Source organism: Musca domestica, unplaced genomic scaffold (assembly GCF_030504385.1).
Source record: "Musca domestica strain aabys unplaced genomic scaffold, Musca_domestica.polishedcontigs.V.1.1 45, whole genome shotgun sequence".
In the NCBI taxonomy this organism is placed as follows: Eukaryota; Metazoa; Arthropoda; class Insecta; order Diptera; family Muscidae; genus Musca; species Musca domestica.
In genome coordinates this window covers 7,336,510-7,363,958 of record NW_026712335.1, presented here as the reverse complement: position 1 = coordinate 7,363,958, position 27,449 = coordinate 7,336,510, and the positions used below count along the sequence as shown (strand labels likewise).

At 34.8% G+C, this 27,449-nt stretch overlaps 1 protein-coding gene across 4 annotated transcripts in view; it reads right to left on the bottom strand.

Annotated features, from left to right (window-relative positions):
• The window catches only part of LOC131804489 (protein phosphatase 1 regulatory subunit 12A), a 30,630-nt gene extending 4,394 nt beyond the window's left edge, over positions 1–26,236 (bottom strand). Inside the window, exons 1-7 of one of the 4 annotated variants that reach the window (XM_059127433.1) lie at positions 26,009–26,224; positions 16,564–16,970; positions 15,548–15,963; positions 14,090–14,244; positions 13,864–13,954; positions 10,562–10,648; positions 2,844–6,564 (exon numbers count right to left, since the gene is read on the bottom strand). In XM_059127433.1, coding sequence (XP_058983416.1) covers positions 6,439–6,564; positions 10,562–10,648; positions 13,864–13,954; positions 14,090–14,244; positions 15,548–15,963; positions 16,564–16,894 — 1,206 coding nt within the window. In that variant the 5' untranslated portion in view covers positions 16,895–16,970; positions 26,009–26,224 and the 3' untranslated portion in view covers positions 2,844–6,438. Of the gene's footprint in view, positions 1–2,843; positions 6,565–10,561; positions 10,649–13,863; positions 13,955–14,089; positions 14,245–15,547; positions 15,964–16,563; positions 16,971–26,008 lie in introns of those variants that run through there. The other 3 variants (XM_059127434.1, XM_059127435.1, XM_059127436.1) reach the window with 3 other exon arrangements.
• Between the last annotated feature and the right edge of the window lie 1,213 nt (positions 26,237–27,449).

The following is a 27,449-nucleotide window of genomic DNA, read 5'->3' as shown; positions in this document are numbered from 1 at the left end:
TAAAATATTTAATTTTAATTCCGTTGTAGTTATATATCGTTCAAAAAATCTTTCAAAGAACAAGTCAATATGTCTTTCAAACAATAAGATATATAAAAATCTCCTACTGAAAGAAGACCATAAAAGATTAATCTAAAAATGTAATGCCTTCCTAGATTGGAAGAAGTAAAGCCAGACTTCTGGATATTATAGAAATTCCTCTTCTATAAACAGCTCCCGTTTAGGGTTACACTTAGTTTTGTATATGCGCCTTGTAGATGTCTTTAGCATATAAAAGAGCTTTGTATTTCAAAGGATTTTTGCCCATAGAATATGTTTTGAAGTAGTGCATCATATGTGATGTCATAGTATACCCTTTAAGGGTAAGAATGTGGAAGTCCAAAATATAGAAGACTCTAAAAAGTGATTCTATCTTCAGAAAAGCATCCGCTAACTAAAGAATACAATTCTTGGGAATACATGAACTAGTGACGAACTTTCGTCTATGGAAAACCTTTTGTGTTTCCACTGTTTGCAGTAAATGTTTTTAAGAATCCACTGTCCATAGAAGATCTTTCAGATGTTTTAATCAATAGAAGAAATGTTTAAGGTCTCCTGTCTACAGAGATCTTCCGTTTGTAGAATAACTAATATATAATAGAATAAAAGAATAACATTGAAAGTTAAAGAATCAACTGTCCAGGTTGTAGAAAATATTTTAAAAATCCCATGTCTATGGAATATCTTTTTAAAATCTTTTGCCATTAAAAGAACACTTAGAGGTCTGTAGAAGTATAGAATTTCATCTATAGAAAAACTGTTACAGTTAAATGGTAGACCATAGGAAAACACATTTTGATAATCTGAATCGTAGAATCACATTCTGAGTCGATTTATGCATGTCCAGAGATAATCGGTCAAAATTTAGATATAGCTCTCATATATATCTTCGTCCGATTTGCCTCTTATTGTGCACCAAACGTGTAATATCAGGCCAAATAGCATGGAATTTTGCACATACGACCAATGCAAGCCTGAAAATAAGGATGCTAAATTTGATCGTAATCGGTTCAGATATAGATAGAGCTTCCATATAGCCGATTTGTAATTTTTGTCCTCCACAGTCGTAATATGCACTTCGTAACATCGATATTTGGGAAAAATATATCTAATACAGCTCAGAAATACATTCGACAAATTTTATAGAGGTCGGTTCAGATTTGATACACATCTTTTTCCGATTTCAAGTTAATTGTGCACCAAATATATTAATTTATAAGCCAAAATTGAAAAGGCCCATATGCCTCGGCAAATTTAGTAGACATCGATTCAGAGGAGGATATTTCTCTCATATATTAGTTACTTTGGACTTGAAATTATAACTATAATCATAGTTGGTATGATTTAATTCTCACAAATTCCCCATAAAAACGTTTATTTGTTATAAATGCGGCCCACCCGACTTTTAGACTTTCTTTACTGGTTACTAATTGTAAAAGGGTTTTTTGAGACACCCTGTGAAGATAATCTAAAGAAAAGTACATTTAAGATCTACAGAATTTCTGTAAATATTCTGTACCCGGAAGACCCTTCAAGGAAAACATTTTTATTGATAAAGTCAATTAAAATTGTTTTTTTTTTTTCATAGTCGACTATAAAGTAATTGAAAAGAATTATAATTTTCTTTTTATTTATTCATTGAACAAATACATACAATAGGAAAATATATTTTATATTTCAAAATTCTGTGTCACGACCTCTGATATGAAAGTAATATCAGAATACGAGTAACAGTGGAGAGCAAAATCTCCGTTGTTTTTTCTCTAATAGAACTTTCTGTGATTGATTATTGGCCAAAGGAAATCTCTGCATAGAAAACAACAAATCATAGAAACAATAACATAATGACAATACATTTATTTCAAAATAAAAGAAAACATAATTATTATTTATATTAACAAAGAAAAAACTGGAAATTTAATTTCCTTATATTATCCATTCAATACTAATACTAACAAAGAAAAAAAAATAATGTTGTGGTTAGCCTAAGGCTCAATCAAAATGTTGTTATTTTTACTAAAAACCAAAAACTCAAAATAACAGTGGACATAGACATATTACAATTTATGGGGGTGGTGGTAAATAAATAGACAGATAAATCAGGATATATCAGTAGAGAGGAGGAATAGTAGTAAAGTAGTATTTTGGAGGCAGTCATCACATCATCATCATCAAGAAGATCATTCCAAAACGTTGGTTATTATCATAATGGTAAAATATATCGTCATAATAACATACACACATACAACAGGTAGAAGAAGATAAACGATTCATACTCATCATCATCATCATCCACGTCGTCGTCTGCAAGCCATCCATGGTCATCTCAAATCCTCTATCAATTCCCGACATCATTATCTCCTTCCAAATAGTTTTACAGATCTCTTATGTTGCCAACATCATCATTGCTATACCAGTTCATTAATGCAATTTCTTTTGGGGTCACCATTCCAAAGCCATTTGTTCCGGTCTCCAAAAAACCCAAGGCCATATAATTCACCTCCCTCATTGGTAGAACGGTATAAGTTCATATGAACAATTTAGAAAAAAGTCCCATCAGATTATTTCAAATTTATGTTTGTTTTCTTTACCATTAAAAATCGGAAGAATTTTCGCTCTCACTAGAGCTTTTCGGTCTAATTTTGTGGAGAGTAATTTTTCGTTCGTGTGTATCTGTGTAGCATTTGTTGTTTAGGTAATGTACCGCAAATTTTTGCCTATATATTTGTTGTATCAAAGAATGGCTATCTTGCTGTTTGTATGTAAACAATAAATTCCTCCAGTAATTTACCTCATTTTTTGAATTTGTTTAAATATTTTTCGATTTATTATATATTTCTTTGTATTTATTGTAGGTGGTATTGATTTGAGTATTACATTTTATAAATTCCATCTCATTGTATTTTGGTAGTAGAGTAGATCTAAGTAATGAACATTTGATTGGTATATTTTGATATTTTTTCTATGATTTTGCGCAATACGGCAACTGCCTTTGATTTGAAATATTTTAACTAGAATTTGGTTGTTAATATGTGTGGGGGTAAAATTTGTAAACAGATTTGGATGCAAATGGATTTATACAGACATAAATTTAAAATTTAGGGGTAGAGATTTTCTGTAGATTTTCTCATAAACGATTTAACAAACTTTCATACAGATTTTCTTGAAGATAACAGACCTCACAGAACATCTGAAGAAGATCTCATAGAAAAATCATGATATTCTGAAAGAAATAACATCTGAAAGTCCGTGGAATATCTGTGAATATTCTCAGAGAACATAAGTTAATCTTTCCGTAAAATATCAGCTGATCTTTCATAGAATAACAAGTCATTTTTCCAAAGATTGAACGAATTTCCCATAGAAAACTAGTTAAACAATGTGGAGCTCTTTTTTTTTGGAAGATCCATTTTCCCTCAATGATCTTCTTTTACAAAATCCAACGATCCTAGAAGATCCACTATTTTAAGAACGAACTTTTCTCAAAAGTTGTGACGATTTTACCGGAGAATATCCAATAATCATCTTGTGTAAGATTTAATGATATCTTAGAGAATCTAAGATTCTTCTCTAAGGTGATCTAACGATATTCTCGTAGAATGTAGAATGTAGAATCTAACGAACCTCTTATAGAATATGTAACAACCATCACGCAAAGCATCTCCCGGAAGATTTACAGATCTCCTCATAAAAAATTTAACGATTTAATCCTGGAGCATCAAACTATTACCTTATAGAACATCTTACGATATTTCAAAAGATCTTACGATCTTCTCATTTAAGACCTTTGGTCTTCTTATATAAGATAGATCTATCGATCTTCTCATAGAAGATCTAAAGACTTCGTCATAGATATATACATCTTCTCATAGAAAATCTATCCATTAAAGGTCTTACGATATTCTCATAGAAGATCTTCAATAAAAGATCTCACGAGCTTATTCTAGAAGATTCAATAATCTCCTCAAGAGCAGATCTCACGAACTTCTTAAAGTAGTTTTGCTTAAGAAAAGATTTCACGATCTTCTTATAGAAGACCTTCTCAAAGGAAAGATGACCCCACGATCTTATAGAAGATCTGATAATCTTCTCAAGAGAAGACCGCTCGATCTTCATATAGAAGATCTTATGATCTCAAGATCCTCCTATAGCAGGTCTTACGATATTTCAATAGAATATCTTACGATCTTCCCATTAAAAACCTTGGTCTTCTTATATAAGATCTAACGAACTCCTCATAGTTCCTCCCATAGCAGATCTAACGATTTCTCATTAAAGGTCTTCCGATATTCTCATAGAAGATCTTTTCATAAAAGATCTTACCAGCATTTCTAGAAAATCTTCTTATAGAAGATCTTATAATCTTCTCAAGAGAAGATATCTTGATATTCTTATAGAAGAGCTAATGATCTTCTTATAGAAGAGCTAATGATCTTCTTATAGAAGAGCTAATGATCTTCTCAAGAAAAGATCTGATGATCTTCTCAATAGAAGATTTTCACCTAAAATATCTCACGAGCTTATTCTAGAATATCTAATAATCTTCTTATATAAGACTTTTTCAAGAGAAGGTCCTACGGTCTTCTTATATAAGATCTGATGATCTTCTTAAGAGAAGATCTCTCGATCTTCTTATTGAAGAACAGAAGATCTTCTCAAGAGAAGTTCCGATGATCTTCTCATGAGATGATTTGATGATCTTCTCAAGAGAAAATCTGATGATCTTTTCAAGAAAAGATCTCTTATTCTAGAATATCTAATAATCTTCTAAGAAGAAGATCTTACGATCTTCTTTTAAAAGACCTTTTCAAGAGAAGATCCTACGGTCTTCTTATATAAGATCTTATATATGATCTTCTCATGATTTGATAATTCTCTCAAGAGAAGATCTGATGATCTTCTCAAGAGATGATCTCAAAAATGTCTGCTGATCTTCTCAAGAGATGATCTGATGATCTGTTAGTTAAGAGAAGATCTATAGATCTTTTAAAGAGGTAATGATCGTCTCAAAATAATATATCACGATTTTCTTAATATTATCTTCTCCAGAAAATATTTTACAATCTTCTTATAGAAGAGCTGATTATATTCTTCAGAGAAGATCTCACGATCTTCTTATAGAAGAGTTTATGATCTTCTTCCGAGAAGATCTGATGATCTTCTCAAGAGGGAAGAGGGATCTTCCTATAGAAGAGCTGATGATCGCCAAAAGTGAAGATCTTACGAGCTGATGATCGCCAAAAGAGAAGATCTTACGATCTTCTTATAGAAAATCTTATGATCTTCGTATAGAAGATCTGATGATCTTCTTATAAAAGATCTGATGATCTTCTTATAGAAGATCTCATGATATTCTCAAGTGAAGATCTCACCAGGTTATATAGAAGATCTGATGATATTCTCACAGAAGATCTTATCATTTCACAGAAAATCTAATGATCTTCACAAAAGATCTGATGCTGCTATTATAGAAGATCTTAAAATCTTTTTTATTGGAGAACCTAGACCTATGGAGGAAAATCTGTAGATTTTTTGGAGATCTGTAAAAGTTGTCGATTGTTAAGTCACGTCAAGATGAATTATTCTTCTAACAGATAATCTGTACATTTCTTTCTTATAAGAACGTAAAATCTTCGAATAGTAAAAAAATCCGCAAAAGTAGGCATTACTCATATTATCAAACTTGAGCCTAATTAGGGATCCGTGCTTTGTATAAAATCCATTTGTTTTCGATTTCGTTATCCAACAAATATATTTCATTTAAAAATCGAAAAAAATATACTTTTGAATGGTAAAATGATATGTTTTCATTTTTTCTTCGTTATCATTCAACAAAACAATACACCTATAAAAATAAGTAAATACAATATTTATTATCGACAACAACAAATTATGACTAAGAAAATATAGACTTTTTGTTTCCAAGAATATAATATCTAGTAAATATATAAATATTGGCTTTTAAATACTTCACATCACTTAAAAACTAGGAAAAATAATTTTTGGTTTTTTTTTCGAAAGAGAGAGCGAGAAAATGAGAAATCAACAACAAAAGAAAAAAAACTAATAAATACATTTCCACTAAATATTATGTTTAACTACTTGTAGTTTTTGGTTATTTATTTGATTTTGGTTTTTGTTTTGGTGCAAGAAAATTTGAATATTTGTTGTTTTGATACGTTTTGATATATAGTTTTTTTTTTTTTTTTTTTGTTTTTTTTTTTTTTGTTTTTGGTTTTCTAGAGCAGTTCAATTTGGCATGTTTTCATAATAAATAGAAAAACTATTATTAAGTATAAATATTCGAGTTGTTTGGTTTTCTTATATAAATAAATATTGTGCTGTTTAACTATTCCATATTATTTTTTTTTTTTTGAATATTTATTTGAATTATTATTATTATTGTTTATTATTGGCCTTCGATAGTTGACTCTGGGCCGATGAGGTCAACTTCGAGACAACACGTGTGAGAGCACGATTTTCAGCACGTAAACGTTCGTTCTCATTCTTTAACTTCTGTAGTAGCTACAATTACAACAATTAGAAAATAAAATCAAAGAAATGTGGAGAGAGAAAGAGAAATAGAAAGAAAAACAAATTCGTGTAAACGAAAGATAAACAAATGCATGAATTTTGAGTTACATCATGAAGATATTCGTTCGAAATCAAATGATATGCAAAAAAAGAAAACTAAAACTCAAAATGAATTAAAATAAAATGCAAGGAAAAGGGGGTGTGAGGGGGCAGGAAGAAAATGTTTCGGATTTCTTGAGATAACACTATGCCAAAGTGTTTTTTTTTTTTTTTTTTTTGGAAGAATTTGTAAAATAAATCATCAAAATTATTTTTGAAGTGTAATTTTTGACCCAATGTTAAAATTTCTGTTGCATAGTGTTATTTCTAAATAAAATGAAATGATTTGAAAGAAAAATAATAACTAAAAAATGATTATTTTCTCAATGAAAATAAAAAACGAACAAAAAACAAGGGAATTTCATGTATGGTCATCTTTGTAAATAAGAGCCTGAAAGTATGCTACAATTATGTGTTGCATATGAACCAAAAACAAAGATAATGGAATGGGTGTTTCCACGCATAAAAACAATAAAAAGCACGCAAATAGACATTCGAAATGTCAATTTAATGGTAGTGGTGTGGGTGGTGGGGAAGGAAGATGACATTTTTATAAACGTGCTTGGTGGATAATTAAAATAAATCAAAAAAATAAATAAGATCATCACTTGATAGACATGTAATTAATGTTTTTCTTTTCATTGTTAAACAAATAAAAAAAGAACAACAACAGATGTATGGACAAAAACAAAATAGTAATATTATTAATAAAATGGATGGGATCATATTGTTGCGCTGCCTGTTCCCAAAGACTATATACAAAGGTGTAACACAAAAATCTTGATGTGGTTTTGAGGAATGTTTGTTTGTCTGTTTGTTTATAGAAGACAGTCTAGATGATGTATGTTTCGTTATGATATGATGAAGCTGATGACGACAAACAATGATGATGTTGTTGTTGATGAGAGGAGTGATAGATGATGAATGACAAATGAGATGACATGTAACAGATGACGAGACGTACACACACATACATAGACATGGACATATAACCGAAAAATTCACAACTCAAAATGTCAAATAAAATGATAATCTATGGCTGATAATACAGTGTAGTGATGTATATGTGATAATAAGAAGGTGTTAAAGTTAATATTTCTGTACTAGTTTAGCATTCACAATTCGTACTTTTTTATGGTTTGCTAAGAGTCTATGTAATAGTAAAAGCAAAAGAGATTTTTATAAGAAGATCGGTAAATATGGAATAATTTCGTTTCGAGAGCCTATGGAACACTATATCAAAAAACACAATAAAATTCAAGCAATGTATTTCCAATAATAGAATGCTCCAATGTTTCCAATTAAAAAATGCTCTAATCAAATTTGAAACAACGAGGGAATGATAAATCAGCCAATTTTGTACCAATTTTGTAGCTTAAACAAGAATATATCCAACCGAAATTCCAAATAACTTTTTGTACCATCAGCCTATGGCCTCAAAGGGTATACATCATTCTGTAGAAATCAGAATATTCCCTTACAAACGGTCAAAATTATAAAACACATTGTTGAAGAATCGTTACTATCATAAAAATAAACTCAATATTTTCGTCAATACAAGGTGAGATTAAAAAACTGAAACCAACTTCAGACTGATGTAATTTCTAAGCCACTCGTCCGACAGCTGTTAAAGTTATACCAGTGACAGTTCATTATATTGTTTACAAGCGTACGAAATCATTTTGGTGAGAATTTTCCAGAAAAAAAATTATTTCTGATGGAATTCAAGCGTGACAGAGTTATTTCTTTATATTTGGCTGGAAAACCACAAGTGGCTATCGTTAGAGCACTCCAGCATTTAAATGTGAATAAATTTGTTGTGTTTCGTACCATCGCCCGTTACCTGTTAGTGTAACCCGACGTCAAGGAAGTGGAGGAAAGAAAACAGCAATATCAGCAGAAATTGTTCGAAAAGTAAAGAAGCGACTTGATCGAAACCTGCGTCGCAGTGGCCGAAAAATGGCTCGTGAGCTGAACATATCACAATATTCCATTCGGCAAATATTGAAAAATGAGCTCGGGGTAAAGCCATTGGAATTTCAAAAACTGCAAGAACTTACACCGCAACAGAAAGAAAATAGTCTCAACAGAGCTAAGGAGTTGCTTCGCTTGGTCGAAAGTGGTGAACTGCCGAATTTGGTTTTCTCCAATGAGAAAACATTCGTTGTCCAGCAGTTTGTAAACAAACAAAATGATCGTGTTTACTTGCCAAAGAGGTCAAGGAGGTTTGGCCCCAGACCCTGGACATTCCAACAGGACTCAGCACCATCGCAATCAGCACGCGCCACCCAAGAATAGTTTCCTCGCTTCATTTCCAGCGCACAATGGCCAAAATCTCCGCATACCAATCCGTTGGACTATTGTGCCTGGAGTATTTTGAAAATCAAGGTTGTCGATCACCTCAAGCAAGCGCTTCGCCAGAACTGGCCCAAAATACTGCAGAGCAACCTTCGGGCAGCGTGTGACGGTTTCATTGGCCGTTTGAAGGCCATAATTCGCGCCAAAGGTGACTAATTCGAAAAAATTTAAACTTATTCTAATTTTTTTTATTCTAAAATTCTAAAATTTTGATTTTTTGCTTTCATTCAATAAAATTTAAAAAATGTAAATTTTTAATTTTTTTCAAGTTTCCTATTTGAATATTGTAATGTCTTATGACAAAAGAGGTCTATACAGGTCTATATCTTCGTATAGATCCCAATATAACGGCCATATTCGGTATTTTTAAGAGTTTAACATAATTTTTAAAGGATTTAATTTTTTGGAAAATTTCCAAATTCGTTCGTACCCTCCACGTATTTAAATTTCGGCCTGGCCGAAACTTATTGCTTTTTTATTTGTTGTTTTTTTTTTTTTTTTTGTCTCTCTCATTCTTAAATGACTGTCACAAAGTCATGCAGTGGGGCTATCTTGGATTTTATGATGACCCTTGCAGATGTCCCAAACTATAGAACATATTATTTTAAATTAGATTTTGCCTGCGAAGATTAAAACCCTAAAATTAATAACATTTTTGTACATTTTAATTATAATAAAATTTTTTTGAGGAAAAGTACGAATTGTAGAGCAACACATATATTTAATTTTCTTCCATAAAAATGCACACATAAAGTGAAATATTATTTTATTTATTTTTTAAATATTTTCAGAAGTGTTCGTGATCAAAAAGGTGTCCATAAAGTACAAACTTTAGTGTAACACATAAAAATTTGCAAGTTTGGGAAAAAAATCTTCAGTACGAGTATATATATTTTGTAAATAGAAATAGTATATCAAAGTAAATTGTTTGGTTTTTTTCTTTTTGTTTTATGTAGAGAACAATGATATCAGCACATTTTCTCATTTTGTATAAACAAATCATTTTGAAGGGCACAGCGAAACATTAAAACATATAAATTTGTAGTTGGGTAAAAAACGCAAAAAAATAAATAAAAATCAAAGCAAAAGCCATACCTTTTGCACATCAAAGTAGAATACAAAAAAAAAAAATAATAAAATCAAAAATCAATTAATTTTTCATTGTAAACACAAAAAGGCAAAACAATAGAGGGCGGGTCAAAAAAGGCGGCGTTGGCAGCAGCAGCATTATTTTTAGGAGGGTATTTTCTTAGAACGATTGACTAGTATTTGGCAGTGTTAAAAAGTGTTAAGAAAAAAAAAACGATAATTTTTGTATCAAATTCAAATTGTTAAACGTGAGAGAAAATAAATAAAAAAAAAACCAACAATATTGCGGCATTGGTTGGTGACACAACAAGGTATATAAACAATATAAAAATAAAGAAACAAAACAACGACAAAGTGAAACAATAAAGAAAAAACAAATTAACATTAAGGAAGGAGGAGGGAGTAAAATTTCCCTCCCCCCTCTCTTGCAAAAGCTATTTACCTTGAGCTCTTCTTCCAATTCGGAAAGTTTTCGTTCCATAGCTCTCCTTTCGCGCTTTTCAATCTCTGACAGAGAATTTTTATTTGTCTGCAAAAATTTTCAATGTTTGCAAAGAAAAAAAAAAAAAGAAACAAAAGAATTGATTTGGTGTTGGGTTGGACATTGTTTTTTTTTTGCAGCATTACAATTGGTGGGTTTTTTATTTTTATTTGTGTTCCAAAGGGGAGTGAAGGCAAATTGTCATAATTAAATACAGTGCATATTTACAGGGACATGTTATAAAGTGTAGAATGTTTACACCATAGCTTCCGGTGGGTAAAAAGTGAAGAAAAAACAACTGCCAACAAAAGTGGGGGGAATTGTTCCAAAAAAATATATAATAATTTGGCTGCTTATAAAACTCCCGTTTCAAAAAATAAGACAAGGATGTGAGGTTGAAAGTTTTGGGTCTTTCACCCTAGCAAAAGTCAGCGGTAGTGGTAAAAACCCCAAAAACGAAATCAGAATAAGAAAAAAGCGCCGCATATTTTTGTTTGTATATTTTTACAGATATGTACTTTCCATCTCTGGAAAATGGCTTCAGCAAATTTAAAATTATAAAATAAATAAATTCAGTTTTCCTAGCACACACAGAAAATATTTATATATTACAATGGAGCATATGTTATAAGCTCAGTTTTTACAATTGTCTTTAAAACCACATAATATTGATATCTGCGCAAGGAAGGAAACTAATCGAATCTTGAGTCCTTTAACGACTGCCTTTACATCTTCCGTAAAATGACCTTCATTAAGCCAATAATTTACTACTTGAATTGGGCATTTACACATCTTTAAAAAGGGTCTTCATCAAGCCCCTAAAAATACTCTTTGATTCGCCCGTAATACAGGCTTTCATCTAGCCGCTCTATAGGGAGGTTTTAGCTCGCTCATAAAACGGGTCCTCATCCTAAAAAAAATATGATTATCTAAAGAGGACCTTCAGCACATCTAAAAAAAAGAGGTCTTTCAGTTAGTCTTTAAAGTCGGCTTTCAGCTCGTCTATAAATAGAGCGTTCAGCTCGGTTTAAAGAGAGCTTTCAGGTTGTATTTAAAGAGAGCTTTCAGGTCGTCTCTAATAAGAGCTTGTATTGAAGAGAGCTTTCAGCTCATCTATGAAGCCAATGAAATTGACCTTCATCTTGCCCATAAAAAGGGCCTTAATCTTGTTCTTGAATTGGAAATTTACTCGCCTTTAAAAAGGGTCTTCATTTCGCCCATAAAAATACTCTTTAATTCGCCATAATAAGGACATTCACCTAGCCACTAGTTCGTCTATTAAGAGGGCCTACAGTTTGTCTATAGAGGGCCTTTAGCCCGCCCACAAAAATGGCCTCCAGCCTGTCCATAAAAATGGTCCTCATCCTATAAAAATATAATTCTCTAAAGAGTACCTCCAGCACCTCTAAAAAAATAGTTTTGAACTTCTCAATAAAGAGGTCTTTCAGTTCGCCATTAAAGGGCGCTTTCAGCTCGTCTATAAACAGAGCGTTCAACTCGTCTCCCATACACAAGCTGACCTTCAGTTCCATTTAAAGAGGGCTTTCAGGTCGTCTTTAAATAGAGCTTTTAGCTCGTTTATGAATAGAGCTTTCAACTCGTCTTTAATAAGAGCTTTAGGCTCGTATGGTCTATAAAAAGATCCTACACTTCTCCTAAAAAGAGGTCCTTCAGCTTGCCTTCTTCAGCTTATTTATAACGAGGGTCTTTAGCTCACATATAAAGGAACTCCTTCAGTTCGTCTCTAAAATGAGTCTTTAGTTCACCTTTAATAAGGGATCCTTTAGATCACATATAGGTCTTCATCTGGCCTACAAAGAGGTCCTTCACTTCGCCTCTAAGGAGGATTTTCGGGTTGTCAAGGTTCTTTAGAGTTCGCCTATTAAGAGGTCATTCGGTTTGGACCTTTAACTCGCCTAAAACGATGTCATTTAGTTCCTTAGTACACATATAACGAGGACCTTAAGATCTCCTATGAAAGTGTCCTTTACTGCGTCTATAAATATTTTGTCTATAACGAGGACCTTCAGCTAATCCGTACAGTCTATTCAGACTTCCCTTTAACCGTCAATAAGAACCTCCTTCTGCTCATCTAAAAGACTCCCTTTTAACTCATCTATGAAGACTTAATTTAAATCATGCATAAATCCTTCAAGCCGCCAAAAAAGGTCCTTCGCATCGTCCCTAAATATTTTGTTGATAACGAGGACCTTCAGTTTGTAAAGTGAGCATTAAGCCCGTCTATAAAGACTCCCTCCGAAGAACCTTCTTCTGCTCATCTTAACATGACCCTTCAAGGGTCTGTAAAGAGGAAATTAATCTCATGTATAAATACTACCTTCTAACATCCAGTTAGAACCTCCTTCTGTTAATCTAAAATCACTCCCTTTTTACTCATCCATAAAGATGAGCTCGCCAACATTTAGCTCATATTTTTGTAGTTCGCGTCCTTTTGAGATGTCTTTTATAAGTAGAAACCCTATGAGAAGTTTTCTGTAGAGAAGAGGTCTTATTCAAGAAGTCTTCTATATACAGAAGAAGTCATGTATTAGGAGGACTTGAATTGTCATAAGATATTAATGCGGTCCACTGGAAGACCTTTAAGCGGTCCTGTATATAGGGATGACCTTGAAGAGGTCTTCTATGTATGGAAAACATTTTAGACATATAGACAGAGTCCTTCTAAGATTTCATATATAGAAAACCTGGGAAGTCTTCTCCACTCCGAAAACTTTTGAGAGGTTAACTATACGAAGAATGCCTCGTTTTATTACGATTAACAAATTTTCGGATAGAGAACCTCTACGAAATCTTATATGAATATGTCCTTATGAATTCTAGATAATTTAAATTCAGAATATGGCTTTACAATGTAGTCTGCAATTCGGCAATTGTAAACATTATTTTCTGTGTGCACTCGTAAAAAAACTTACAAAAAATATACCTACATATAATGCAAATAAATCTCCGTTATAAGTGGATATATTTTTTCAATCCTCTCAAAGATATTGTCAAACACCTTGTGTTTGGATTGTGTAAATGTTGTTGTTGTGTAAGTAAATGTAATTATTTTCAAAATTTACATTTTCCAAAAAAAAGTAACTGTTTTGCATGTAAAACATAATATCAAATATTCGGAAGAAAAACTGTGACCAAAACCCCCATTTGGTAGGTTCTAATTAAACCCACTTTGTAGAGTATTTTGAAAAATAACCCAAAAAATATTCAAAATCCAAAAATGAGAACAACAAAAATTTACTTACAGCATTAGCAAATCTTTCCAATGTGGCACGTGTCTGTATAACCTCGTCGTCTTTCTTCTTCAGCTGTGCCCGTAGTTTTTCATTTTCCAATCTGGAAATAAAAAAGAAATTTACAAAAATTGTCATTTCAACCAAATATTTCCCCCATTGGATAGCAGAGCATATCAGCCTCCCCTTGACCACTTCGACTTTGACTGTGGCCATGGTATTACACTTCACTACTTACTTCACAGCTTCCCACAAGGCTTTGTAATCGATATTATCACCACTGCTTTCTGTTTTATCACGAGTCTTCTTATCGTCTGTGGCCGAACTGGTCGATGTGGCTACCGACACTGTGCTACCGGCACGTGATCGTGAAGCACGATTTTCACTACCGCTCTGGAAAAGCAGAAAGAAAAATAAAAACATTGAAGGGATTAAAAAACGTTGGACATGCGAATCAAGTAAAATTAAAAAATATTGAAAACCTTTATACAAATGCAAATTTCTTTCGGAAATATCTGTAGCAAAAACTAGGAGGGTCCTTTTGGAGGTAAATTTTAATAAATAAAGAACATGTGGTCAACTCTAAAAGATTTTTAGAGATAGAAGACCTCCAAGAATTTTTTAATCAGGTAGGATTTAAGAGATCTTCCGTCTTCTATGTAAAAAAGGCCTTCTTGACTGTCAAAAGGTCTTTTATGGATAAATGTTCTCACAGAGATCTTTAATCAATAGATAACTTTCAAAAGTTATCCAATGAGTAAATGACCTCCAAGGTAGAGATGACTTCCAAGAGGGCCTTCTGTTAGATGACAATCAGGGCGTATTTTACGAATTGATGACTTCCAGAAGGTCTTCTTAGCATAAATGACCTCCAAGAGTTATTCTATGTCTGGATGACCTCCAAGAAGTCTTCTAAGAAAGATGACCTTCAAGGGTTTTCCTAAGGATTGATGACCTCCTGGAGGTCTTTTAAGGACAGATGACCTCCAGAAGGTCTTCAAAGAATAGATGACCTCCAGAAGATCTTCTAAGGATAGATGACCTTCTGGAGGTTTTCTAAGGATAGATGACCTCCAGGAGGACTTCTAAGGATAGATGACCTCAAGGAGGTCTTCGAAGGACAGATAACCTCCAGGTGGTCTTCTAAGTAAACATGACCTCCCAAAGATAATACATAAAATCTGACCTCAAAGAAGCGTTCTTTGACAAAATGATCTTCACAGAAATCATCTATGGAAGATGACCTCCGAGAGGTATTCCCTGACTAGATGACCTCCAAGAAGTATTCTGAGAATAGATGGCCTTCAATAAGTCTTCTATAGACAGGTGACGTCCAAGAGGTATTCTAAGTATAGATGTCCTCCAGGTGGTCTTCTAAGTATAAATGATTAAGTCTTCTAAGGAAAAATTACCGCCAAGAGGCCAGAAAGTTTAGATGACTTTCAATAGGCCTTTTAGGGCTAAAAGGCCTCCAAGGGGCCAGCTATGAGTAGATCACCTTCAAAGGAACCTCAAGAAGGGCTTAAGGCTATATAACCTCTGGGAGGGAGATAGATGACCTAGGTCTTCTAAGCATAAATGACCTCCAATAATAGAACACCCCCATGTGAAGACATTTTCCGAAATGTAAACCCCGCCTCTTTCTTGTTAACAATTCCACAAAATTTCCCCCTCTACTTTCCCTCCGCAAACGTACTTCATAACCTTCACTCTTCTCCGATGAGGCACTGAGAGATCTCTGGGCAGCTGTACGTGAACGGGAACGTGTACGCGATTTCCTCTCCTGTTCCCGCAGAGAACTGCTACGCGAAACAATGGCAGCCATTGCCGCCGCATTTGGTGTTGATGCCGCTGAACTGCCGGAATATCCATTTAAGCTGCTATTCGATGACGACATGGGTTTTGTTGCACTGAGCGAGGAACGTGAACTGGAGAGATTTTTATTCAAATAGGAATTGGAATTTTTGGCAGCAGCTGTACCCAAACTCAACGAAGCTGTAGTGATGCCATTATCATAGGACGAGGCATAGGGACTTTTGTAACGATGATCGGAGCCGTAGGAATTTGAGGACGAGTAGCGAGATGTGGGCGCTTCATAACCATTGGAGGAGGCTGTGGTGTTGGTGGGCGTTGGGTTGGAGGGTGTCGACGCAGAAGATGTGGAAGAAGAATTGGAAGAATATTGAGATTTTAAATTTGCTTCATTGGAGTAGGAATTATTATTGTGGCTGGAAGAGGAGGTACCTGTGGTGGCCGATGATGAATTGCTGGATGAATAGAGGCCAGAAGCTGTGCTGGTAGAAGCATATGAAGGTGATGATGACTTGGATGAGGGTGATGGTGAGGCGGCATGCGGTGAACGCATATACGATTTGGGTGATGAATGATGGTACGACAATCGACCATGTGAAGAAGCGGAGGACGAGCTGGCAGCATTTGTCACATAAGCATGGTGATGCTGATGATTGGAAGAGGAGGGTGAGGGTGGTGGAGGGGTAAGGGAAATGGTAATTGAATGATGATGAATCTGATTTTGCTGTTGCTGATGGTGATGATGATAATGCTGTTGACTGCTGCTTGTTACTAATGGCGATGAAGATCTCGGTATTTTAGTGGCAGCAGCAGAGGCGGCAGCTGAGCTTTCCTTGGAGCAAGCAGCAATGTATTCATGGCGATAGCTTGAGGCTGATGATGCTGCGCTTGCTTTATTACCATTCGAATAATAACTGTTACTATTGCGTCCCGCTGATGTGCCACTGCCATAGAGATTATCTCTGGAGGAGTATGTACTGGCATAGGGACTTTGATAGTACGATGATGAGGCTAAATTCGAATTGGAACCATTTTGATAGTAACCGGTACTCAGGGGTCTCGAGGAACTTGACGAAGAACTGTAGCCGCCATTAGATAGACCACTGCCATACGATGTGCCATTGTAGTTATAGGCGCCGGCACCTTGAACCCTGGAACTGGACAAAGAACGCCGTCTCGAAGAGGTGGAACCCAACGGTTGGCTGGCACGGGAACGTGAGCGAAAAGACATGTTTACGCTCGTCTACACAGATGTATGCAAGTTTCGACGAATTTCAATTTGTCGGTAAATTTCAAAACGTTTCTCTCTGCAGAAATTGAAATTTTAAACAATTGTCTTTATTTGTTTGGAAATTTTCTTCGAAGAATAAAAATTTAACAACGCATTTTCTTTTCTTTGAGGAAAATAAATTATTTGTTGGGGGGGGAGGAAGGTAAGATAGGTAATTTTTCTTTTCTGCTGCTTTTTTTTGGTAAACAATAAGGAAGAGATAATGTTTATTTATAATACTTCAACAACGTCAACATTTTACGTCATTTGATCTTTTGTTTCAAATTTTTTTTTCATCGTCTGTCTGCCTTCGTGTTGTGCCTTCTCGGCACAAATTCCCATTATTTACATTAATTAAGCGCCGAAATTTATGGCAAATTTTTAATTACAACCCAAAGACCGAGTAGCCAACCACCCAAGAAACCATACCGCCGCAATTATTTCGATAATGGATGGGGGCAATTAGAATTGATACAAGGTATGTAAGAAATGTGCTGCCATAATTTATAGATGAATTCTTTATAAGGCCAAGTGGACTAAGTCCACTATAACACATACCACAAGGATTTCCGATGGAAAACATAGATGTCGAAAAACAACAGAAAAGATATCTGCAGAGGAAGATCGCCAAATGGACTTCTATGAGAACACCACTTTGTCTTCTATAAAAACCTCTTGGTCTTTTTAAGAAGCAGACCTTCTGGACTTCTCAAGAGTAGAATTCCTTCGGGGCTACTCAAGAAGACCTTCTGGGCTTCTGTAGGGAAGACCTTCTGGGCTACTTAAGAGAAGAATTTCTGGACTTCTTAAGATGACCTTCTGAACTTCTAAAGAAACCCCTTTGGACTACTCTATAAGAAGACCTTTTGGACTTCTCGATAAGTCTTTCCGGGCTTCTATAAGACCATCCGCTCTTCTATTTGAAGACGTTCTGGCCTTCTGGTCTTTTATAGGAAGACCTTTTGGGCTTCTTTAGAGAAGAACTTCTGGGCTTCTTAAGAGAAGAATTTCTGAACTTCTTAAGATGAACTTCTGAACTTCTAAAGAAAACCTTTTAGACTACTCTATAAGAAGACCTTCTGGACTTCTCTATAAGTCTTTCCGGCCTTCTATAAGACCATCCGCTCTTCTATAAGAAGACGTTCTGACCTTCTGGTCTTCCATAGGAAGACCTTCTAGTCTTCTATAGGAAGTCCTTCTGGTCTTCTATAGGGATACCTTCTGGTCTTCTATAAGGATACCTTTTGGTCTTCTATAGGAAGACCTTCTGGTCTTTTATAGGGAGACCTTCTGGTCATCTATAGGAAGACCTCTTGGTCTTCTATAAGAATACATCTTGGTCCTCTTGTCTTCTATGAGAAGACCCCCTGGCCTTCTATGAGAAGACCTCCTGGCCTTCTATGAGAAGACCTCCTGGCCTTCTAAGAGAAGACCTCCAGGTCTTCTAAGAGAAGACCTCCAGGTCTTCTATGAGAAGACCTCCAGGTCTTCTACGAGAAGACCTCTTGGTCTTCTACGAGAAGACCTCTTGGTCTTCTACGAGAAGACCTCTTAGTCTTCTACGAGAAGACCTCTTGGTCTTCTACGAGAAGACCTCTTAGTCTTCTACGAGAAGACCTCTTGGTCTTCTACGAGAAGACCTCTTGGTCTTCTACGAGAAGACCTCTTGGTCTTCTACGAGAAGACCTCTTGGTCTTCTACGAGAAGACCTCCTGGTCTTCTATGAGAAGACCTCCTGGTCTTCTATGAGAAGACCTCCTGGTCTTCTATGAGAAGACCTCCTGGTCTTCTATGAGAAGACCTCCTGGTCTTCTATGAGATGACCTCCTGGCCTTCTATGACAAGACCTTCTGGTCTTCTATGAGAAGACCTCCAGGTCTTCTATGAGAGGACCTCTTGATGCTATATAAGAAAACAATTTGGTTTCCTTTGAGAATACCTCCTGGTCTTCTACGAGAAGACCTCCTGGTCTTCTATGAGAAGACCTCCTGGTCTTCTATGAGAAGACCTCCTGGGCTTCTATGAGAAGACCTCCTGGTCTTCTATGAGAAGGCCTCCTGGTCTTGTATGACAAGACCTTCTGGTCTTCTATTAGAAGACATCTTGGTCATCTATAAGAAGACCTCTTGGTCTTCTATAAGTAGAGCTCTTGGTCTTCTATAAGAGGACCACTTGATGCTCTATAAGAAAACAATTTGGTTTCCTATGAGAATACCTCCTGGTCTTCTACGAGAAGACCTCCTGGTCTTCTATGAGAAGACCTCCTGGTCTTCTATGAGAATACCTCCTGGTCTTCTATGAGAAGGCATCCTGGTTTTCTATGAGAAGGCATCCTGGTCTTCTATGAGAAGACCTCCTGGTCTTCTATGAGAAGACCTCCTGGTCTTCTATTAGAAGACGTCTTAGTCATCTATAAGAAGACCTCTTGGTCATCTATAAAACCTCTTGGTCTTTTATAAGTAGACCTCTTGGTCTTTTATAAGAGGACCTCTTGCTGCTCTATAAAAAAAAACCATTTGGTTTTCTATGAGAAGACCTCCTAGTCTTTTTTTAAGATCTTCTGATTTTCTATGAGTAGGCCTAATGGAAGACCTTCTCTGCTTTTGTGAGAAGAAGTTTTTTCTAAAAAGTTTTTCTCATTGCAAATATGACCAAAAAGGTCTGCCGAATCTAAATTTAAAATCATGTCGTCAACTGGTTAAAAATACAACCACATCACCTCTGAAATCCCATCAGTATTATACAAATTTGGACATTATCCAACTCCATATATTCCATAGGAGATAATTTTTAAAACATTATCAAAGCCAAAAAGCCAAAGGATGACATGATGGACCCGCTACAATAGCATGAATCTTTTTGGACAGAAACAACAAAAATAAATGTTGGCCATATTGGTAATATTTTTTCAAATAATGTGCAATGGACATTGAGGAAAAGCAAATAAATAATATTTTGAGGAAAGTAAAAAAAAAGAAAGAAAAGCACACACATGACTTGTCAAAAATTAATCTTTCTTGTCAATCAGATTATGATGGATATTATTTCTCGGCTAACCTTATGGCATAGATTTGTTTCCTCAAGCGTGTATGAAAAGATGCATATTGATATGACATCTGTGAGATACACAGCCGACTGAGTGCGCAGCACTGTTTGCCGGTGTTACACATTTGCGTTTTGGGAAACTTTGTTTTGGGGTTCTGTACAAAAGAAAAACAAAACGCTGCAACGAAATTCATTCGATTAAATGGTGCATTTTCCCGCAAAATGCTTGAGTTCACATGAAATTTGTTTAGGCAGCTTATTCTCACTCACTCACTCACTCACCCACTGACGTGATTTCCTGAATTTATGGTTTATTTTTAAAATAATTTTCTTTAGATTTGTTTCTTGTTTTAGCTACCGTGTCTTCTTCTGCTCACCACCACCGAGTGCGTGGGTGATTCATGTGAACCAAAAAGAAACGAATAAACGAATAAAAACAACTAAAAGACCAAAAATACTGCAGCAGTGGAAATAAAACGTTTTTCCACTTTTGTTTTCATTGTTTCATTTTACGTTGCTGTTGTTGTCAAATAAATCTTTTGTTTTTTTTTTGCAAATTTTTAGCTCACAACAACATAAAACACAAACTAAACATTTTAAATCATTGTCTAATTCTTGAGATTTCAATTTGTTTGACTATTTTGCCTCTGCCAGCCTGGTTAGCCGGTATGTGGTATTATTATGACGTCATAATTTTTGGAATATTTAACCATATCGAGGTCAAGCTATTAATTTTATATAATTTCTTAGGACTAATCGGCTAGGTGAAAAAGTGACCTTAGCCATGAAAATGAAAAATGAAAAATGCCACAAAATAGCATCGGATTTGGGAAAAATTTTCTATTCAGCGCAGGCCATAAAAAAACTTTCGTAGAAAAAAATGAAAATATGTCTTTTTATTTAATGCCAAAATATCAGCCCTTTTCTAATATTTGGCATGTTTTATCATAGAAGTCCAAAAGTCAAAAAAAAAAAAAAAAAATAAAGTGAATACTATAAAAACCCCAAGAGAATGGAGACTCTGAGGACTTCTCATGGAAGACTAAAAGATTTTTTATAGAAGAAGAAGTTTTCAAAGAAGTTTAAGAGCGAATACCATGAATTCCTATAGACCAAAAGATATTTTTATACAAAACCTTCTTCCAGATTATCTATCTCTCATACAGGACCAATAATATATTTTTTTCCTTTTCTCGGGCCAATGGAAGAGTTATTTTATATCAACCCCAAGTTGTCGATTTTTATAGGAGACCATAAGGTTTCAATTTGGATTTATTCTCAATTCTTTTTTATCTTTATAAAAAAAAAACCTAAATGTCTTTATTTACAATATTTCCTTCTAGACTTATTTTTTATATGTGGTCTAGATATTAAATTTAACGAAGAATAGGATTTAGATCTTTGAGCCCGATTTTTACCCTACAAAGATGCCATATCAAATTAATAATACAAAGAATTCTCCAGTCCAGTTTATTCAAATTTCAATCCTATAAAAAATCCCTTTTCTGTTGTTTTTTATATTTATAAGCTTTTCAATATGTTAATTGTCAGTACACTACCTGGGAAAGGCCTTAACAGCAGTACCCGCCGGGAATATACACAGAAAATGGGGAGCTTGGAAGCCTCTAAATTTTGAGAGAAATTTAAGAAAGAGGATCTCCTAAAATGGATTTCGTCCAAATACAGTGAATCTGCATATAATCTGGCAATATCGGAGGAGGGTTTATTATCATTGAAACCCCCATAAATTTTGTTCGATAGCCAAAGGCAGTAAACACTATTCAAATTCGTTGCAATTTCTAATGTAAAGTTGTGGCTAAGACTGGCAGAAAACAATCTGCCTTTCCCAAGCTGCCAATAAAAACTTTTAGGTCAATTTAATGCGTCTTTTTCTGCCTCGTATCGCCCGCTCAACACTTGTTTTTTTATACTCTTAGCCATATGGCTAGAGAGGGTATATAGCATTTGATACGGTCAAAACGTGCCTAGTCGAAAAAGCGGTTTTAGATCCTAGGCCTCTTTGAACCAAGTCCGTTTCAGGACATTTGTAGTCGATCCGTCCGTCAGTCTGTCTGTCTGTCTCTCCAAGGGAGTATCCGATTTGGTCCAATCTTGGTACATCATAATATTATTGTCAATCTTAGATCGAGTTCGGACGTGGGTAATATTGGTCCACTCCTTATGGTACCTCCAACACAAAAGGTCGAAATTAAGAAAAAATGCTCAAAAAGAGAAAGAATAATCCGATTTTGCTCCAACTTTGCAAATCCTAATATTTGCATCAGTGCTAGGTAAGGTGCAAAATCGGTCCACTCCATCAAGTACCTCCCCCAAAAAAGGGTCAAAATTTTGAATAATTATTTTAAAATGTAATGTAAGTGTTCGATTGTCTTCAAATTACACACATAATAATTATTTTATTAACCCAACGTCTGGTTTGAAGGTGCTCCTTCTGATACCTCCCCCACAAAATTTAGTCAAAATTTAAAAAAAAAAATACCCATGAAGCTCATAAAACGCCAACTCAAGATCTGTTATAAAGATAGTAGAGATCGGACCATTTCTTCTGGTACCTCCCCCACAAAGGGTTAAAGTTTTGAAAAACGAAAATGATTATAAAATCCGAAATAAGCATCCGGTTCTTCTTATATTTCACACATCCCATTATTTGTACTAAGACTAGATCTGATGCGAAGATGGAATGTATCGGACCACTTCTTCTGGTACCTCTGCAAGAAAGGGTAAACATTTTGAATATCCATGAAGCTCATAAAAATCCAAAATAACACCCGATTCCATTTAGACTTGGTACATCTCAATATTTCCGTCAACACAAGATCTGTTATAAAGATGGTAGTGATCGGACCATTTCTTCTGGTACCTCCCCCACATAGGGTTCAAGATTTTGAGAAACCAAACGCTCAAAGAAAGCCAAATAAACATTCAACTTTCTTCAAATTTTACACATACAAACATGTTTGATAACGCAAGATATGTTGTGAAGATTATATATAGCTGCGAACCTCTTCTGATACCTCGCCTTCAAAAGATTCATAATTTTCAATACGTGTATCTGTCATAACTTACGAAACAAGCCAGCGATTCTTTACAATTTGCTATATATAAATATTTCTCTCAACCAGAAACTTGGGATGGTTAGGTCCGATATGTAATGGACAATACTGCTCCATTCCTTTAGAACCCACTCAATAGAGGATCAAGAGAAGTCAAGATATATTTAAATAATCGAACATTGGCAGAAGGTATGCGTCTGTCGGAAGAATCGTCTGATACTTTTTAACATGTTTTTCTAAAGCCATAGATAGTCATTCAAATTCGAGTTTAATTGGGGTTCTCTAAGCTGTTAGCTTCTTTTCTTCTGCCTTTCCGCATACCATAAAATGGTGTTTTTACAGCACTGATAGAAAAATTAGAAACAAAATATTATTGATTATTTCTTGAATGAAAACGGAATAGAAATTGTAAAAAAAAAACAAGTAAAAAACATTAAGTTCGGCCGGGCCAAAATTTTAATACCCTCTACCTTAGGGTAAAGGAAACATTAAAAGAAATGTGGCAAAAACCATTAAAATGCCGAATATCGGGAGGAACCGTTAAATGGGGGCTATACATATAATCGTGGACATACACATGCTATGTTTCGCCAAAGGAGCTAGAACCCATTATGACCTACAAATACCAATTTTCAGACAAATCCGTAAAAAGTGTGGCAAAAATCATCAAATTACCGAATATCGGGAGGTGCATTTATATGGGAGCTATACCAAAAGGTGGACCTATAATTACAATGACTCGCCACACGGACTAGGACCCATTATGACCCACAAATACCAATTTTTAGACAAATCGGTGAAAAAATGTGGCAAAAACCATCAAAATACCGCATATCGGGAGGTACCGTTATATGGGGACTATATCAAAACATGCTTCGCCACCGGAGCTGGAACCCATTATAACAAAAAAAAACCAACTTTTTGACAAATCTGTGAAAAAATGTGGCAAAAAAATTAAAATACCGAATATCGGGAGGTACCTTTATATGGGGGCTATGCCAAAACGTGGATCTATACATGCAATGTTTTGCCACACGCACAGGGACCCGTTATGACCTACAAATACCAATTTTCAGACAAATCCGTGAAAAAATGTGGCTTAAGTTATCAAAATACCGAATATCGGGAGGTACCGCTATATGGGGGCTATGCCAAAACGTGGACCTATACGTGCATTGTTTTGCCACATGCACAGGGACCCGTTATGACCTACAAATACCAATTTTCGGACAAACCCATGAAAAAATGTGATATAAATTATCAAAATACCGAATATCGGGAGGTACCGTTATATGGGGACTATACCGCTCTACGTCAATAATGTGGGCTGTATCGTGATTTCAACAGACAGACAGACGGACATCGTTTAATTGACTTAGAATTTTATCCTGATTATAAATATATATACTTTATGGGGTCTACGACGAATATTTAAGGATGTTACAAACGGAATGACAAAGTTAATATACCCTCCTTTCCAAGGTGGAGGATATAAATATGCACCAAAAACTTGATTGCTATTTGGCAAAAATTTTCGAAAACTTAGTGATGATTTGATCCGTTTGATTTTGACTGAAGATTTTCACTCAACCCATTTTTTTCTTCATTTTTTTCCAGTTATCGATCCTAGTCCCAAATCGTTACAGATAGTTAGTGGAACACAAATTGGATTTCTTTGGAAAATGAAGCGAATGAAACCTTTGAGACAGGCCATTAATTTTCTTTCGACAGACGTAGGCAGGCTGTTAGACTTTTTACAATCATGGAAAGTCGATTTCGGTAGTACAGTGAGAATGAGACTGCTACCTGTCATTTTGAAAACCATATTGAAATATTAGTTACATACTCCTTGATCAGTTCAAACCTGGTTTCCAAATATGATGCCAGCCAAAAACAAAATTGGAAAAAAAAACATTGCAGCTAAATGTTGCAAACCAAAATGGCAAATAATAATAAAAAAATTATTTTCACCATGAAAAGTCAAAACTGCAACAAATAACGACGACGCCAACAACAACAACCACAAATAGTTGTTATGAAGCCACCACAAACAGTGGCTCGTTGCTGTTGTTGTTGTTGTTGTATTGAAATTGAAGTATGACGATTATAATTTATGTTTCATGTCGTCTGTCAGAAATCGATCGAAATCTCCTATTAACAAATATGGCATTAAACTTGATGCGTTTGTTTAGTCGGTTGGTTGGACGGTTTGGCTGGTGGCAGGCTGGTGAACAAATAAGCGATCAATCGCTCGATAGAAGTTGCATTTATGGCGGCAGATAGATGGATCGACAGATGGATGGTGTAACCAAATAAGGCTTCAAAGGAATGTAACTGATAGTTGGGTTAGACGACGACAACGATGATGAAGTGATCTATGGGTCGGTTGGACAGACGGACGGACCACTTGACATTATATTGAACAATAATGGTATTTTGAATGGTATCCATTTCACAAAAGTTGTGTGTTCTTAATTTTGTTGCTATTGTTTTTTTTTTTATTTTTGTGGTTGATTCTTTGTTTTTTTTTTTTAATTTTTTTTGTTCTTATTTGAAAACAGTATTGTTTGCAAATATCTGTGTTAACACAAATTTTTGACATTTACTGACAAATGTTTGTGATTTTTTGTTTTGTTTTTCAAATCTCATTCTTGTTGTTGCTTTTGGGGGGAATAGTTTTGGTCCCATTCTCAATTTACATAACACCAAATAGAATTATATTTTTTTCTGGTCAATTTTTGTTGTTGTAAAGATAATGTTGCATTTTGTGTTATAACAATATCGAAAATTAAAAAAAAAAAAAACAACAAATGGCAACAGTTTGCGGTTTCATTAATAAATATTGAGACTGTCATCAATTAAAATGCGTTGTTAGATTTTCCTCTTCTTCCTTCTTCTTCGTCTAGATTGCGTTTTAGAATCAATATTAAATTCGCTTTTTTTTTGTTTTAAATACCACAACAAAAAATGAAAACCGTTTCGACGTTTTCTAATAAATACAACAAACTTTATATATATTTATATTAATATTGTTGTGTTGTGCTGTTATTTTATTGTATTGTATTCCTTTTATTAGTTTTTGTTCTCTGTTTCGTATTTGATTTTTTTTTTTTTGTTTTTGGCGTAATTCGGACAAACGACAGACAGACTACAGCCAACAACGTTGTTAGCTGAAGATCTAAATATTGACTGAATTCATAATGATTTTGAAAATTTCTTTTATAAATTTGTTTGCTTTAGCATTCGTCTCAAGCAGCAGCAGCAGATCGGCCGGCGTGAACGCCAACAGCCAGCAACACCAACACCATGCTCATCATCAGCATCATCGTCGCGGTTGTCTCATCATTATCACTGTTCTGAGCATCATCATGATCATGATCATCGACATCATCATTGTTGTTATGGCAACGAATGTCTGCCGGTTGAATTTTTTCCTCCCAACTGAGAAAATTGGGAAAACTCATTTTCGAAATTAGAGCAAAATAAAATATCCTCAGAAAAATTTATTTTTTGTTGATTGAGAAAAGAAAACATACTCTCACTTTTGGCATAAGACCCACTGAATGTTTTCGGTGTTTAGAAGACCTATAGAAGGTCTTCTATGTTTAGAAGTCTTAAAGATGTTTTTTTATGATTAGAAGACTTATAGAGGCCTACAGAAGATCTATGTTTAGAAACCCAAGACATGTTTTCATGTTAAGAGGATATAGAAAGCCTACATAAGGTATTCTATGTTTTAGATACCTATAGGGGTTCTCCTACGTTTTTAAACTCTACGAAAGACATGCTATGCTTAGAAAACCAGAAGGCCTTCTAAGTTTTAACGTATAAATTGACTTCTATTTCAAAAGAGGACTTCCATGTTCAGAATATTCTATGTTTACAAGAACTTCAGATGGTCCTCTATGTTTTGAAGACCCATAGATGGTTTCTATGCATATGAAAGGACTTCCAGGTACAAAAGAGTATATTATATGTTTAGAATGCCTATAGAAGGTCTTCCATGTTTAGAAGACCTATAGAAATTCGTCTATGTTTTGGTAACACATAAAAGGTCTTCTATGTTTAAAAGTCTAACTGAAGGTCTTCCATGTTCAGAAGTTTATTCTATATTTAGAAGACCTACAGAAGGTCTTCTATGTTTATCAGACCTCTAGAGAGACTTCTATGTTTAGAATCTCCACATATCTATCAGACTTCTAGAAGGTTTTCTATTTTTATCAGACCTCTAATAGCTCTTCCAATTTTAGAAGGACCACTGGGGCATTCTGTGTTTATAAGTCTTATTGAAGGTCTTCTATGTTAGGGTACCTTCAGAAGGTCTTCTTTGTTTATCAGACATCTAAGGGACACTCTATATTTGAAGAACTACAGAAGGACTTCTATGTTGAGAAGAC